This window comes from Balaenoptera acutorostrata, chromosome 11 (genome assembly GCF_949987535.1).
Source record: "Balaenoptera acutorostrata chromosome 11, mBalAcu1.1, whole genome shotgun sequence".
Classification (NCBI taxonomy): Eukaryota; Metazoa; Chordata; class Mammalia; order Artiodactyla; family Balaenopteridae; genus Balaenoptera; species Balaenoptera acutorostrata.
In genome coordinates this window covers 35,282,785-35,296,954 of record NC_080074.1, presented here as the reverse complement: position 1 = coordinate 35,296,954, position 14,170 = coordinate 35,282,785, and the positions used below count along the sequence as shown (strand labels likewise).

At 33.0% G+C, this 14,170-nt stretch overlaps 1 protein-coding gene across 1 annotated transcript in view; it reads left to right on the top strand.

Annotated features, from left to right (window-relative positions):
- Nucleotides 1-14,170, top strand: part of LRRIQ1 (leucine rich repeats and IQ motif containing 1) — a 184,738-nt gene that overhangs the window by 3,693 nt on the left and 166,875 nt on the right. Inside the window, exons 3-7 of the mRNA XM_007165929.3 lie at nucleotides 1,866-1,957; nucleotides 3,472-3,589; nucleotides 4,126-4,349; nucleotides 7,996-8,070; nucleotides 12,243-13,880. Coding sequence (XP_007165991.3) covers nucleotides 1,866-1,957; nucleotides 3,472-3,589; nucleotides 4,126-4,349; nucleotides 7,996-8,070; nucleotides 12,243-13,880 — 2,147 coding nt within the window. The remainder of the gene's footprint in view (nucleotides 1-1,865; nucleotides 1,958-3,471; nucleotides 3,590-4,125; nucleotides 4,350-7,995; nucleotides 8,071-12,242; nucleotides 13,881-14,170) is intronic.

The window sequence follows — 14,170 nt, the reverse complement described above, 5'->3', positions numbered from 1 at the left end:
TGCTTGATAAAGGAGAAATCATGATTAAATCAATAATTTGGCTGAAGGTGGAAAGAGATTTCTTCTCAAATGTCGTTAGGAACTAGGGATAATTTCACAATTGAATTATTCCAATCCATCAAGGACCAAAAAAGCTGCAGATTATATAATATTTCACTTATAAAAAACTGCACATTTTAAATACAAAACTGTGCAAGCCTCACATACACATACATAAGAGAAACTGAGGCTAACTTTATTTGTGAATATGGATGTACTGATTAGGGCTCTCATTTGTCGACAAAAGCTGTTTTAGCTACTTTAAGCAGTAAGGTTTTGGGGAGTATTAGTGTAAAACAAACTTAGTGGCTTAAAATAACAGTATGTTGTTATCTTTTATATAGTTCTATGGGTTGATTAGGCTTAGCTAGGCAGTTCTTGCTTGCATTTCTTATGCATTTACAGTCAGATGTTGATTAGGGCCACAGTCATCTGAAGTCTTTACTGGATTGGAATTCTAAGATGGCTCACTCAAATGGCTGGCAGTTGATGTTAATTGTCGGCTGGGAGTTCAGTTGGAGCCGTCAGCTGGAGGCACCTATGTGGTCTCTCCCTATGGCTTGCATGGCACCTGGATTCTGAGAAAGAGCATCCTGTGAACAAAATATCAAGAGACTAAGATGGAACCCTGTAAAGATTCATATGACTTATTCTCAGAAATCATGCAACATCATTTCTACTACATCCTGATGGTTACGTAGGGTCAGCACAGATTCTGTGCGGGAGGGGACTACACAGGGTATCATACCAGGAAGTGTGGGAGTGACATCTTTGGAGACTAGCTATTACAATAAATAACAAAATTGTTAATAGAACTGAAGAAACAGATTCTAAGCTGAACATCCAAAGTGTAGAAAATATACATGCAAGTACATTGTAGAACTGGGCTGCAGCAGTAGCTGCTGATATAATAAAGAAATTCAGAGACATTAATCCTCTACTATACACTGCTATCTCCAACCCAAAGCACCCTCTATCATAGTCTGAGCCAGAAAAATGAAAATCTCTCTCTCTGCCTTTCTTCACACATAATATTTTTATGAAAATGAAGACTTACCCAAATGTATCAATTGGCAGAATCTAAATCACCCTCAGAAACCTAGCTTCAAAGGCATCTGGAGAATGTTATTTTTGCTTTTCAGCTCTCACATAAGAAAACATGCCAGAGAGGTTGTAAATAGGTGTTGAAAACGAAAATCTATAATAATAGACCAAAATAGGTGTGAATAGTCAGTTAATTAGCAGAATGGTCATCTGTAAAAAATAGTTTACTACTAGGGAACATTACCATGATAAAACATGTTAATTGAATAAGGAAAAGAAACATAACTACATCTGCACAGATGATAAAAACACAATAAAATTCAACAAAAACTCAAAAAATTGAGAATGAAAGTTTACTTCATTCACATGTTAGTAATTATAATCTTTTAAATTAAGACTTTTATTAAAGCATTTTCAGTATCTTGTGCTGCAAGATTATACTGCTAGTTTGTGGCAGGTAGAATTGAACTTTTGTTGGTTTCTAATCAAGGTGTCATTGTGATATTAAACACAGCATTATTCTGTGTACATGGAAAATGAACTTCAGTCTAGAATATGAAAGGTGATAAAGAGCTCTAAAAATCTGTTACTTTTATTTTTGAATAAAGATTACAGATTTCCTATGTTCTTTGTTCTTCAGTATTTTCCTGTTGTTTTGAGTTACTGATCAAGAATATGCTGTGGTAGAATTTGAGATTAAAGGATGATGAAATAGTTTGGGATTTTAACATGTTGTGTCCTGCTCTAATATTTAAAGTTATAATATTTCTTTCTCTTTATAGGCTATGACTATGGAGCAGTTTCTAATAATCATATGCATTTAAGGATAGAATTACGAACTGAATGTAAAGAAACTCCAGAAGAATTAATGAAGGTATATGTTGTTTGACTGAAAGTACTCAATATTACAGTTAGAAATTTACCTTTACCTCTCATGTAGCATTTAAAGTTCACTGGCTTAAAAATTAAATTATTTTAAGCTAATAATTTTTGGATTTATTTCCTCCTCTGGCATATAATATAAAACAATACAAATTTCAATCTTTAAAAATATTAGAAATAGTGATTTGAACCATCAATACTTGGGAATTTAATGTAGATAAGAGAGCAGAACTATATTGAATAGTATTTTTTCCCTAAAAACTCCAAGGAAAACAATGAAGTATACTCTAATATTATTACTTTGCTTAGGAATGTACTGTGATCCAGTGGAGACTTTAAATACCCTGTGGAAACTTTAAACGTAGAATATCTTATGTTAGTTTTTTTTAAAAAAATGGTAAAACAGAAACATCCGTAAAAAAGTAAGAGTAAAGGAGAGCCTAGCATTTTTGGGTGAAACTCCCGGAAATGTATTTAAGAGAAAACCTCTTCCACAGGTTCAGCATCTTGAAATCATTTTTACTTCTCATTTTACCCAACTCTAATTTTACCTTACTCTATTCTTGCTCTCTGTGTATTTAGCATAATGTGAAAATTACTTGTATGTATGTTTCTTACTCTCTTTTTTGGTAACCCTCAAACCTGAAATATATTAATTTTGAATTATCATATTGCTACTTCAGTGGAATAGATATCCTGTATCTTTCAAGCTAGAATATATAGAAGTATAATTATGGAAAAGTATTAATCAAAATTATAACTTGTATGTAAGTCAGGGCAAATTAGAGAATAGTTCTGTTTTTAAAACATACTGAAGGGCTTCCCTGATGGCACAGTGGTTGAGAATCTGCCTGCTAATGCAGGGGACACGGGTTCAAGCCCTGGTCTGGGAAGATCCCACATGCCGCGGAGCAACTAGGCCCGTGAGCCACAACTACTGAGCCTGCGCATCTGGAGCCTGTGCTCCCAACAAGAGAGGCTGCGATAGTGAGAGGCCCGCGCACCGCGATGAAGAGTGGCCTCCACTTGCCGCAACTAGAGAAAGCCCTCGCACGGAAATGAAGACCCAACACAGCCAAAAATAAATAAATTAATTAATTATATTAAAAAAAAAACATACTGAATATATTAGCAATTTGTATATGTGAGCTATTGCTGCAGATAAGAAATATAGAAAGGTATTAGGAGGAAAACACATATTAGTAGAAACATTTTGACATGATTATTAAGCAGTTTAATTGAATACTGTGAGTAAATATTAGAAAGTAATTAGAATTCTGAAAAACATTAGGAGGGTAGAACACAGTGCGCTTGCATGGAAAAAACATTTTTCTTCACCATAAAGAGAATAATTATCAATGTGCTATATAGAATTGTATTTGAGAGCGATTTGAAGTAAATAAAGTTCTAGATATGTGTGTGTAAATACTTAATACATTATTAAAATAATAGCTTTACTCTCTATTTTGTTTTTCTTTAATCACTGGTACTTTTTTAACCTCTTAGATGTTATCTGAAATAGAAAAAGAAGAATTTCTGAGAAGTAAAACTCATTGTGGCAGTCCTGATTCTGTTCCAGAGCCTGACCCTTGTGATTTGCCTGTGGATGAACATGTTTTGCCAGGTGGACTAAATTGCTTGGTGATATTTATGATAATTTTTATGTGATTGACCTTAATTATCTGAAAAAAATTTAGACGGTTTTCTTTTGACATTTAGAAGAATATAGTCACAATATTTGAAAAATATTGTGTACTTGCTATGCTTATTTAATTACATGTTCTCATAGTTTTTTTATGACTCTTAATTTAACTTCATGTAAGTATAGTTGAACATTTTCCACATATATAGCTGACTGCAATAGATATACCCAGACCTGAATTTTTTAAGTGTTTCTTAACTGTGTTCCTTATGTATCCCTTAACTACACACATGCGCACACACACACATTATGTTTTTATAGAAGTCTTATGGAATAGTTTAAGGCAAGTTATGTGACTTCTTTATTGATGCAATGGAATTTTCATGTATTTTGCATACTATCACTTTTACTTTGGTAATATATTGACATTATTTATTTATTTTGAAATTACTTTTAAACTTTGCACTGGATCAGTTTTGACTGTTTTGATTTAAAAATTTTTCTCTTCATGAATACAGATGATGCTGATATAAATTTCGGATACTGTGAAGTGGAAGAAAGATGTAGGCAGTCCTTTGAGGCTTGGCAAGACAAACAGAAAGAACTAGAAGACCAAAAGAAACAAACTCTCAAAGCTCAGAGGGATAGAGAAGAAAAACAGTTTCAAGAAGAAGAAGAAAAAAGACATTACTGGATGAAACAGTTTGAAGTTGAAAAGAAGAAATTGGAGAATATTCAGAAGGTAAGGTTTTTTAATTTTAATTTTTGTTTTTCATACATTTTTAAAAATCAGTATCTACTTCTGAACAGTATTGATGTTTTGGTTTATGGTACGGATTTAGCTCCATTCTATGGGTTTTAATTAGTCCTAATAATCAAAGGAGTTGATGGTGGATTAACAGTATTAGTATGGACTCCTTGCCTAGTTTTCATGAAATTCATTAGAATTTCAGGTACTGCTTTGAAACTTCATAGTTTCAAAGATTGTCCTAAAAAAGCTGATATTTACTACATAAGTTGTTACTTTTTTGCACCCTTCTAATCATAGAAAAAGGCAATAGAATTTTCTCAATCATGTAATGTCCTTGCTATGTGGTCTGATATCTAGCAATTATGTAAAACATATTTGGTTGAAGTGGTTTAGCCATGTAGGTGATGGTATGTGCCTCATTCCCATAATTGAGCTAATTCTTGGGACTAGAAATTTTTTGGCGTGAAGGAGTTTTGTGTTGTTTTCATTTCTGTTTCCTCCCAGCTGCACCTCAGGTGGTCCTCATCCTCAGGTCATGGTAGTGGCATATTGAGAAACTGGTGGATTTCTAGGACCTACTTGTGGGCCATTAGGACGCTTAGAATGTATGGATAACAGACAGGACTTACATCTCTTGTTTTACATTACTAAAGTGGCCTTATATATTACTCACAACTTACTAGTTTGCGTGTTCCATACAGAGAACCTTAGCATGTAGTCACATAGGCAGTTCAGGGTATTCAAGCCTCCAATGTTGAGTACATTGCATTTCCTGATTATATAGAAAATAAATAAATTAAAAACTGTGATAATATTGTCGAGCCAGCTTGGCCATTGGTTTTTCTAATAGTAAGCTATGAATGTTTAGCTTTCTTTTAGTTATATTTTCCTTTCCACAGACCAGATTAGTCATTTCCAAAAGTCAGAAGCTTTTTTTTTCAATTCCGGAGTAGGAGTGAATATAATGTAGATTCTTGGAGAAGTGTTTGCTGGCTTGTGGTAAAACGTTATTATTGCTATTGGTTGTTAGTGATATTTTCAAATATTTTCTAAAAAACATCTGATTTTTAAATTCTCTTCAGCTAAGTTGCCATTTTTATTTGTTTTGTAACAAACATTCACTGACTACTTTAAGGGCAAAGCTTTCAGCTATGTGCTTAGATGATACAAAAGAGATTTAACACCAGGGCCCTACCCTTGAAGAACTGTAACTTGTTTTTTGAAAGTAATTTGTGCTTTATCATAAAATTATGATTTAAAAAATATATATGACATTAGTAGGTTTAATGAGTTTCTAAATGTGCGCTTTGTTTTACCTTGGGGCTTAAAAGTTTTCCAGTGGGACCATTCTGTAATTTTATAATGATGGCTTCTAAATAATTTACTTATTTAGTAATTCTATTCTGTATCCTTTGTTAGCTTCCTCTTCCATTTTCCAAAACAGCTATCGTAAATCTCTTTCCTTAGGAGTGCTACCCAACTCCTCCCTCCTCGTTATTAGCAAATGATCACATAACATTTTTGCATCGATTACGAGCTTCCTTTTCTTTCTCATCCTGCATATAGTTAGCATCAATCTCTGTGGTCGCCTTTTTGCCTTTTTTTTTTTTTTTTTTTTTTGCCTTTGCTCTTATCTCAGTAAGAGAGGTTTCTTCTACCAAAGGCTAGCTTTTCCTCCTTTGCTCTATATTCTATCATTTTCCAGCTTACCCCAGTTTTCCTTTATGTTGAAACACCCCTACAGCTTCCTCCTTTCTTATTGCTTATAGGCATGTTCACTTTTCTCCTGTCCTAGAAACAAAACAAAAGAAAAATCATGAGATCATTTTCCTTTATATGTCTCACGTCAGCTGCTCTTTAGCTCTGCTTATCATAGGCAGGCTTCTTAAGGAGTAGTTATTTGTGCTCAATCCATTTCCTCATCTCTCATTCAATCCTAAATCTGCTAGGGATCTTCCACCACCACCCCAGTGAATGAAACTGCTTTTGACAAAAATAATCAATGTTTTCTAAATTAGTTTGAGCAAAAATAACCAATGGCTTCTAGAACCATACTCACAGGTTCTATTTCAGTATGTATTTTTGCCTCTTTAGCATTTCATGCCAATAAAAATTTGATTGCTGACCATTTCTTTTTCTCTTGACTTCTGTGGGACCATACTGCCTTGACTGTCTTCTTACATGTTTGGCCGTTCTTCCTTGATATCTATTTTAGGCTTCTTTTTCTCTCTTTCTCCTTGAATGTGGTCCTACCAAGGATTCCATCCTTCGTTCTTTCTTTTCTTACTCCATGTATTTTCTCTCTTGATAATCTCAAATACAGTTATGGCTGTTCAGAACCAAATCTATAGTTATAACAAAAATAGGCAAACTACGTAACTCTCCTACACTCAGAACTTAATGTATCTAAAACTGAATGCACTGCCTTTCTTTCTGAATCGTGCTCCTCCTCTGGTGTTCATTATTTTGATGAGTTACACGATCACTAATGTCTAGCTTGGAATATTTACTATACTCTCTAATTGATCTCCCTACTTTTGGTCTTGTATTCTGTAAACTCATGCACCATAGTGCAGTTGGTAGGATAATTATTTTCTAAAAAAAGTTATTTCCCTGCTTAAATGCCATCAAAAGTTCCCACAATTCCTATAAGATAATGTCCAAAGAACTTTTCCCTCTTCCTTTTATCCAGTCAGTTGGCAGTTTATGACCATTTCATATTTACATTGTGTTTGCGTCTCTTCTGACTCCTGCCACCCTATCTGCAGAAGGCCCTCATTGATTCTCACATGGACTTCTCTAATACCTACTTCACTGATCTCCTTAGTGTCTCCTTGACTTACTTTCTCTAATTCTATCAAATGTAACCTTATAATTTTTCTAAAACAGAGCTGTAATCATTTTCCTAGCTCAAAAACATTTAATAAATGCCTAAAATGTTTATTTAATCTCTTAAAAGCCTAGTCATTTCAAAAACAATCTTCTGTATGAAACCTTTCATGATCCTCTAATTATAACACCTATTCCTACCATAATCCTTATAGTTCTTATCTTGTGATAAACTTATTTTGCTAAATTTGGGGCAATGTGTGAATGTATGATTGCATTCCCATATTATTAAAGGTAAAGTTTTTGAGGGAGGGGATTATATTTTACTGATTTTTTTTTATTCTGCAGAGACTTAACAAAATAGATGCTAATAAAGAGTTAATGAAAGAAAACAATTACCCTCTGAACTGATTTATTATGTGAATTAAATGAAATGATGTGGAGAGAAAAAAATTGTAATGCAAAACCCATCTTAACACACATTATCATCTGTAATTTTTGCATTGTCCAGGAGTATTTCTAGCCAATGCATTTTATTATATGCATAAACATATAAATAAACTCAAATAAATAAAACGATTTACTCAGATTGTAAATATCTTTATATGCTAATGGGAACCCTAGGTATCATTTTATTATATTTCAGGTTGGGATTAAAGTTGTTATCCCAGTACTAATAACTGAGGACCACTGGGTGAGTTGTTATCTTTAACCATTGTTTACAAATATATGTCGTAAGAATCATACATAATAAACATAATATTGTTTGATAGTTGAATATAATATTTCAATATTATCATATGTTCAGCAAGAACAGGACAAGATGAATGATGAACTTCATAAAGAGGAGAAAATATGGAAGGAGAAATTTAAACAGCATGAGGTATGTGTTTGTTGTTTTTAAGCAGCACAATAATCATTCTCCATTTGAAATAAATTACTATGCTTGGAATGGGTATTTTAAAATAATATTGCCTAGTTGGTATAGGATTTAATTTACTAAAGTTTTAAAAATACCTTAGTTATAGAAACTCTCCTTGAAATAGAATGTCTTGAAAAGGAAAATAAACTGGTTCAATGAGTGAGCATGTCTATATAAACTTGTAATTGTAAAATTTCTTTTAAGTTTTGAGAAAACATACTATTACGAATATTTCATTATGATTGAGGATTGTTATAAAAGGTTACTGCATTTCTTTAACACAACTAATTGAATGTGTTAAATAACCCCTTTAAATTTAAGATGATCCTGATGACATGTTTATTGTTTTAGCTTTAATTTACTCCACAGTTTTTATATAAAATTATTTTAAATAATTACAAGTAAAAAGTAGATAAAATTTCCCATAATCCTGTAATGTAGCTAAAAATATTAACTATCTTTGTATTTTTTCCAAGTCTTTTTAAAATTTATACAAACACATTCCTGAAAAAGTATGTTTATACTGTCCATCTCTATTAAAAAAAGTTGGTTAGGCATGTGAAGACACATGGTTCATTATGAATGACAAGAAAAAAAAACAATAGTGGCTCACTTTCAGGTAATACAAATGTTGGAGTTAGGAGAGCCATTAAAATACCTCTTGCACTGTTGGTGGGAATGTAAATTGATACAGCCACTATGGAGAACAGTATGGAGGTTCCTTAAAAAACTAAAAATAGAACTACCATATGACCCAGCAATCCCACTACTGGGCATATACCCTGAGAAAACCATAATTCATAAAGAGTCATGTACCACAATGTTCACTGAAGCTCTATTTACAATAGCCAGGACGTGGAAGCAACCTAAGTGTCCATCAACAGATGAATGGATAAAGAAGATGTGGCACATATATACAATGGAATATTACTCAGCCATAAAAAGAAATGAAATTGAGTTATTTGTAGTGAGGCGGATGGACCTAGAGTCTGTCATAACAGATTGAAGTAAGTCAGAAAGAGAAAAACAAATACCATATGCTAACACATATATATGGAATCTAAAAAAAAAAAATGGTCATGAAGAACCTAGGGGCAAGATGGGAATAAAGACACAGACCTACTAGAGAATGGATTTGAGGACATGGGGAGGGGGAAGGGTAAGCTGGGACAAAGTGAGAGAGTGGCATGGACATATATATATACACTACCAAATGTAAAACTGATAGCTAGTGAGAAGCAGCCGCATAGCACAGGGAGATCAGCTCGGTGCTCTGTGACCACCTAGGGGGTGGGATAGGGAGGGTGGGAGGGAGGGAGATGCAAGAGGGAAGAGATATGGGGATGTATGTATATGTATAACTGATTCACTTTGTTATAAAGCAGAAACTAACACACCATTGTAAAGCAATTATACTCCAATAAAGATGTTAAAAAAAAAAACCTATAACTATCATGCAGTAGCAAAATAATTAAACAGGTGATATGAAAAGAAAATTAGAATCTTTAATGAAATACCAAGTATATATTCTAGAGTTGCATAGTTCAGTGTATAAAAATAAAATTTCAATGGATAAGTTTGACAGTAGATTTGACACAGCAGGTGAGAACATTGATGAAGCTGAAGGGAAGTCAATAGAAAATACCCAAATTTAAGCACAGAGAGGGCAAAAAAAAAATGGGTAAAGCAGAAAAGTACACAAGAAATATGTGATACATAATGAAAATATAAAAAATATGTATAATAGTAATCTTGGAAGGAGTGGAGAGAATGGGGCAGAACCTATGTGTAAAGAGATAATAGTTGAAATGGTTTCAAATTGTTTTAGAAAAATCAATCTGAACATATGAAGATGATTAAAGATCTCCAAGTAGAATCAATACAAAGAAAATCACACCTGGGAATTTAATAGTATTGAAATTCAAGACAAGAGGGAAAAATCTTAAAAGCAGCCAGAAAAAAAGACATATTACCTAAAAAGGAGCAGCAGTAAGCTGACAGCTGACTCCTTAAGTGAAATGATGGAAAGAAGACAGAATAAAAAATTTAAGTGCTAAGTGTTAAGTGTTTTTTTGATCATTAGTGTTCTTTGAATCCAGTCTTCCTCTGCTTTCTGGACTCAGTTTTCCTTCCTGGAGTATATAGCTAAATAATTGTCAAAAATATACTTTTGGACAGCAAATTTTCTCAATCTTTGCACAATTGAAAATGCTTTTATTTTGCTTTTAAAACTGAATGATTAGTTTTCTTGGACACAGAATGCAGGTTTATTACCATTTAGTTTTAACAATTTAAAGATATAACTCCATTGCATATTTATTTTTTCACATGCCATCTATGATTGCAAATTTGATACTCATTCATTACATTCTTTTGAAGCTTTGGGATTTTTCACTTTTTACACTCATCCACACATATTTGCTGGTTTTCTACTGTGTCCAGGCACTTCTGTAAGTACTCAAGATACAGTGGTGAATAAAACAGAAAATAATGCTTGCCTTCATGGAGCTTATATTCCTTAGTGTTCTGAAATATTGCTAGTATCTAGTATATGAGTGCATCATTGTGTGTGTGTGTGTGTGTGTGTGTGTGTGTGTGTGTATGTGTGTGTGAAGTTAACTCTGTATCTTAAAGGCCTTTTTTTTTTTTTTGATTTAGAAAACGTATTTTTCTATGATTCTCTTCCCTTTGGTTTTTCTCAGTTCTTCATTTTGGAACTCCTATTAGTCATATGTTGAGGTTTCTGTGTTGATCCTCTTTACACCTGAACACCTCTGACATATATTTCATAGCTTTGTGTTTTATATGTTGTTTTGGGAAACACCTAATTTTGAAGTTTTTGTTTAGGCAATCAGCTGATCAGCAATTTTATATTGATTTTTTTATTTGAGTGAGTCATATATTTTTATTTGAGGACTTGCATTTCATTTTTATATGAGGTTATTCTTGTTTGCACATTTTTTTCTCAAAAATATCTTTAATTTTTACTTAAATAGCTCTTTTCTCAGAAATTGGTTCTTCCATCTTCTTTTTTTTTTTTTTTTTTTTTTTTTTTGTAATTTTTTTTTTTTTTTTTTTTTTTAATCTTTTCCCTCTACCCATCTTTTTTTTTTTTTTTTTTTTTTTTTTTTAATTTTATAGCTACTTTATTTATTTATTTCTTTATTTTTGGCTGTGTTGGGTCTTCGGTTCGTGCGAGGGCTTTCTCTAGTTACGGCAAGTGGGGGCCACTCTTCATCGCGGTGCAGGGACCGCTCTTCATCGCGGTGCGCGGGCCTCTCACTATCGCGGCCCCTCCCGTTGCGGGGCACAGGCTCCAGACGCGCAGGCTCAGTAGTTGTGGCTCACGGGCCCAGCTGCTCCGTGGCATGTGGGATCTTCCCAGACCAGGGCTCGAACCCGTGTCCCCTGCATTAGCAGGCAGATTCTCAACCACTGCGCCACCAGGGAAGCCCCTTCCATCTTCTTATTGAAGCATTTTTATTGCCTCACATCTTTTGTGTTAGTTTTTCTCAACTATTTGCCAAATTTTGTTGATCTGTTTACTTTTGTTTTAGAACATTAGTGACAATGATATTTTCTCACCTACCTCCAGATTATCTCACTTAATGCAAAATGTGTTTATCAACTCTCTTAATGGTTGAGAAAGGATACGATGTGTAACTAGGCTTATCTGTATGTACTACCTCACCTTCCTGCTATTATAAGTCACAAAATAATTCCCCACTTCTGCAATCCCTGTGCTAGTTCCTTTATCAGAACTCCCATCTCAGAAAGTCTCAAGTCCTTTTCTCCTACACAGATTTTAGCTTGAGGCTTTTCTTTCTTTTTCTCTGTGTCATTCTGATTTCATAAGCTTTCTATCTTCAAGGAGTTCCTCAATCTGTGTCTGGGTGGCTTAGTATAACCATGATATTACAGTATCAACTTACTAACTTGATAGAAGCTCCTAAATATTTAAAAAATTAATATACCCTTTAAAATAAATTACTTTAGTTCCTCTAAGTAAATTTTATATTGACTTTACTATGATTTCGTTTTAGTATTTGTTCTCAATCTATATTTTGGATGATACTTTAGTAACATCTCACATTTAATTTATGCTGACTACTATTTATCTTACTTTATTTTAGGAATTTATTAGAAACTTGCATTTACAAATGGAAGAAGAAAGAACAAAATTTAAAGAGCTACAGGAAAAAGAAAAAATGCGTTTGTTAAAACTGCAGCATAATGCAGCTGTAAAAATTCAAGCTAAATATAAAGCATTTGTGGCCTACCAAAAATATGGCCCAATCATAAAGGAACAAATAGAAAGTAAGAAAAGGAAAGCTCAAGAGTGGAAGGAAAAGGAAGCAAAAATACGACAAATGGAAGAAGAAAAACGAAAAAGATTAGAGGAGGAACAAAGAATAGAAGAAGAGATAAAAAAGCAGAAGCAAGAGGGAAGGAAAAGGAGAGAAAAAGAATATGAAGAAAAAAAGAACATCCTGAGACAAGAAAGAGAGCAACTACTAAAGAAGGAAAAATTGAGATTAAGAGAAGCTGCAAGAAAACAGCTAATAATAAGTAGAGCATTAAAAAACGGAGATTATAATGCCAAATATTTAACTGTCGAAGATAGATCAAAGAATAAGGATGATGTAGCCAAAAGACTAGAGGATGAAAAGTCAAAGAAGTGCGAAGGTGCTCCCCCTTTGCCAGTTGAAGAATCGAATAAGAGAGAAAATGTAGATAGACAGCTTGTATTGAAAGAATCAATACAAGTGCAATTAAAAGAATCTATATTAAGCCAAGCAATTTTGCCAGTATTTAAAATGGAAGAAAAAAATGAAAACCTAGCAAAACAATGCTCAGAAGAATCAGTCAAAAAAGCAAGGAATTATGAAAACATAGACCAAAAAACTCAATTGGAAAACCTAGATCTAAAAGAAAATGTGAAAGAACAGTTTCAGCTGCAAGAATTAAACTCTCAAACACAAAAAGAAGTCATGAAACCTCCCATAAATGAGATTATGAGACAAGAAACCCAAATAATAATATTAGGACATAATCAAGAAATTAATGAGGTAAACAATGAAGCACAGAAAATAATCGATTATAATCAACAGAATAAGATACAACAAGTAGAAAAAGAAGAGATATCAGAACAAAATGGAACATTATATGAAGATAAGAATATGAAGAAAATTTCAGTGATTTCAATAAAACAAAAACCACTACCACTAAAATTAGAAAATCCTGAAGATATAGGGGAAAATATAACACTACAAGAAAAAGAAATTGATTTAAAATCTAAAGAAACTGAGGAGAACCCAAAAGGCAGTGCTCTGAATAGTAACTTGGTTTTTAACACCAATGATGCTATGATAAATGTAGAAGGCAAAATAAACAAGCAAAATTATATTTTAGGTAGAGATGCTCCTTGTGAAGATTTGGGTGGCAATACTGCAAACAACTCTTTGGTTTTTAAAGAAGTAAACTCTCTGAAGTCTCAGATTAAAGAAATTCCAGAAGAATGTCATGAAAATAGAACTGAATGTGAAAATATAGTGACCTGCTCTGTACCAGAGCCAACACTTATATTTTCTATTGAAGAAAAGAGGCTTGCTTGGATAAAATCATTTAAACCCTGGTTTGAAATTTTCAAGCAAAATCAACAGAAGAAAATTGTTAGGAGAAAGAGACTTGTAAAATGCCCAGTCAACGTGATGCCCCCTTTGAGTACACTAGAAATTCTTCAGTGTGGCCCTTGGAATACTTTACAGCAGGTATTTTATAATACTTTTTTCATATTGAATTGTGATTGGTTCACTAAAATGTAACTTTAAAAATCTTAATAGAAGGCGTATTTTATTTATTTATTTAATTGAAGCATAGTTGATATACAATATATAAGTTACAGGTGTACAATATAGTGATTCATAATTTTTAAAGGTTATACCCCATTTATAGTTATTATAAAATATTGGTTATATTCCCTGTGTTGTACAGCATATCCTTGTAGCTTACTTTATACATAATAGTTTGTACCTCTTAATCCCCTACCCCTATATTGCTT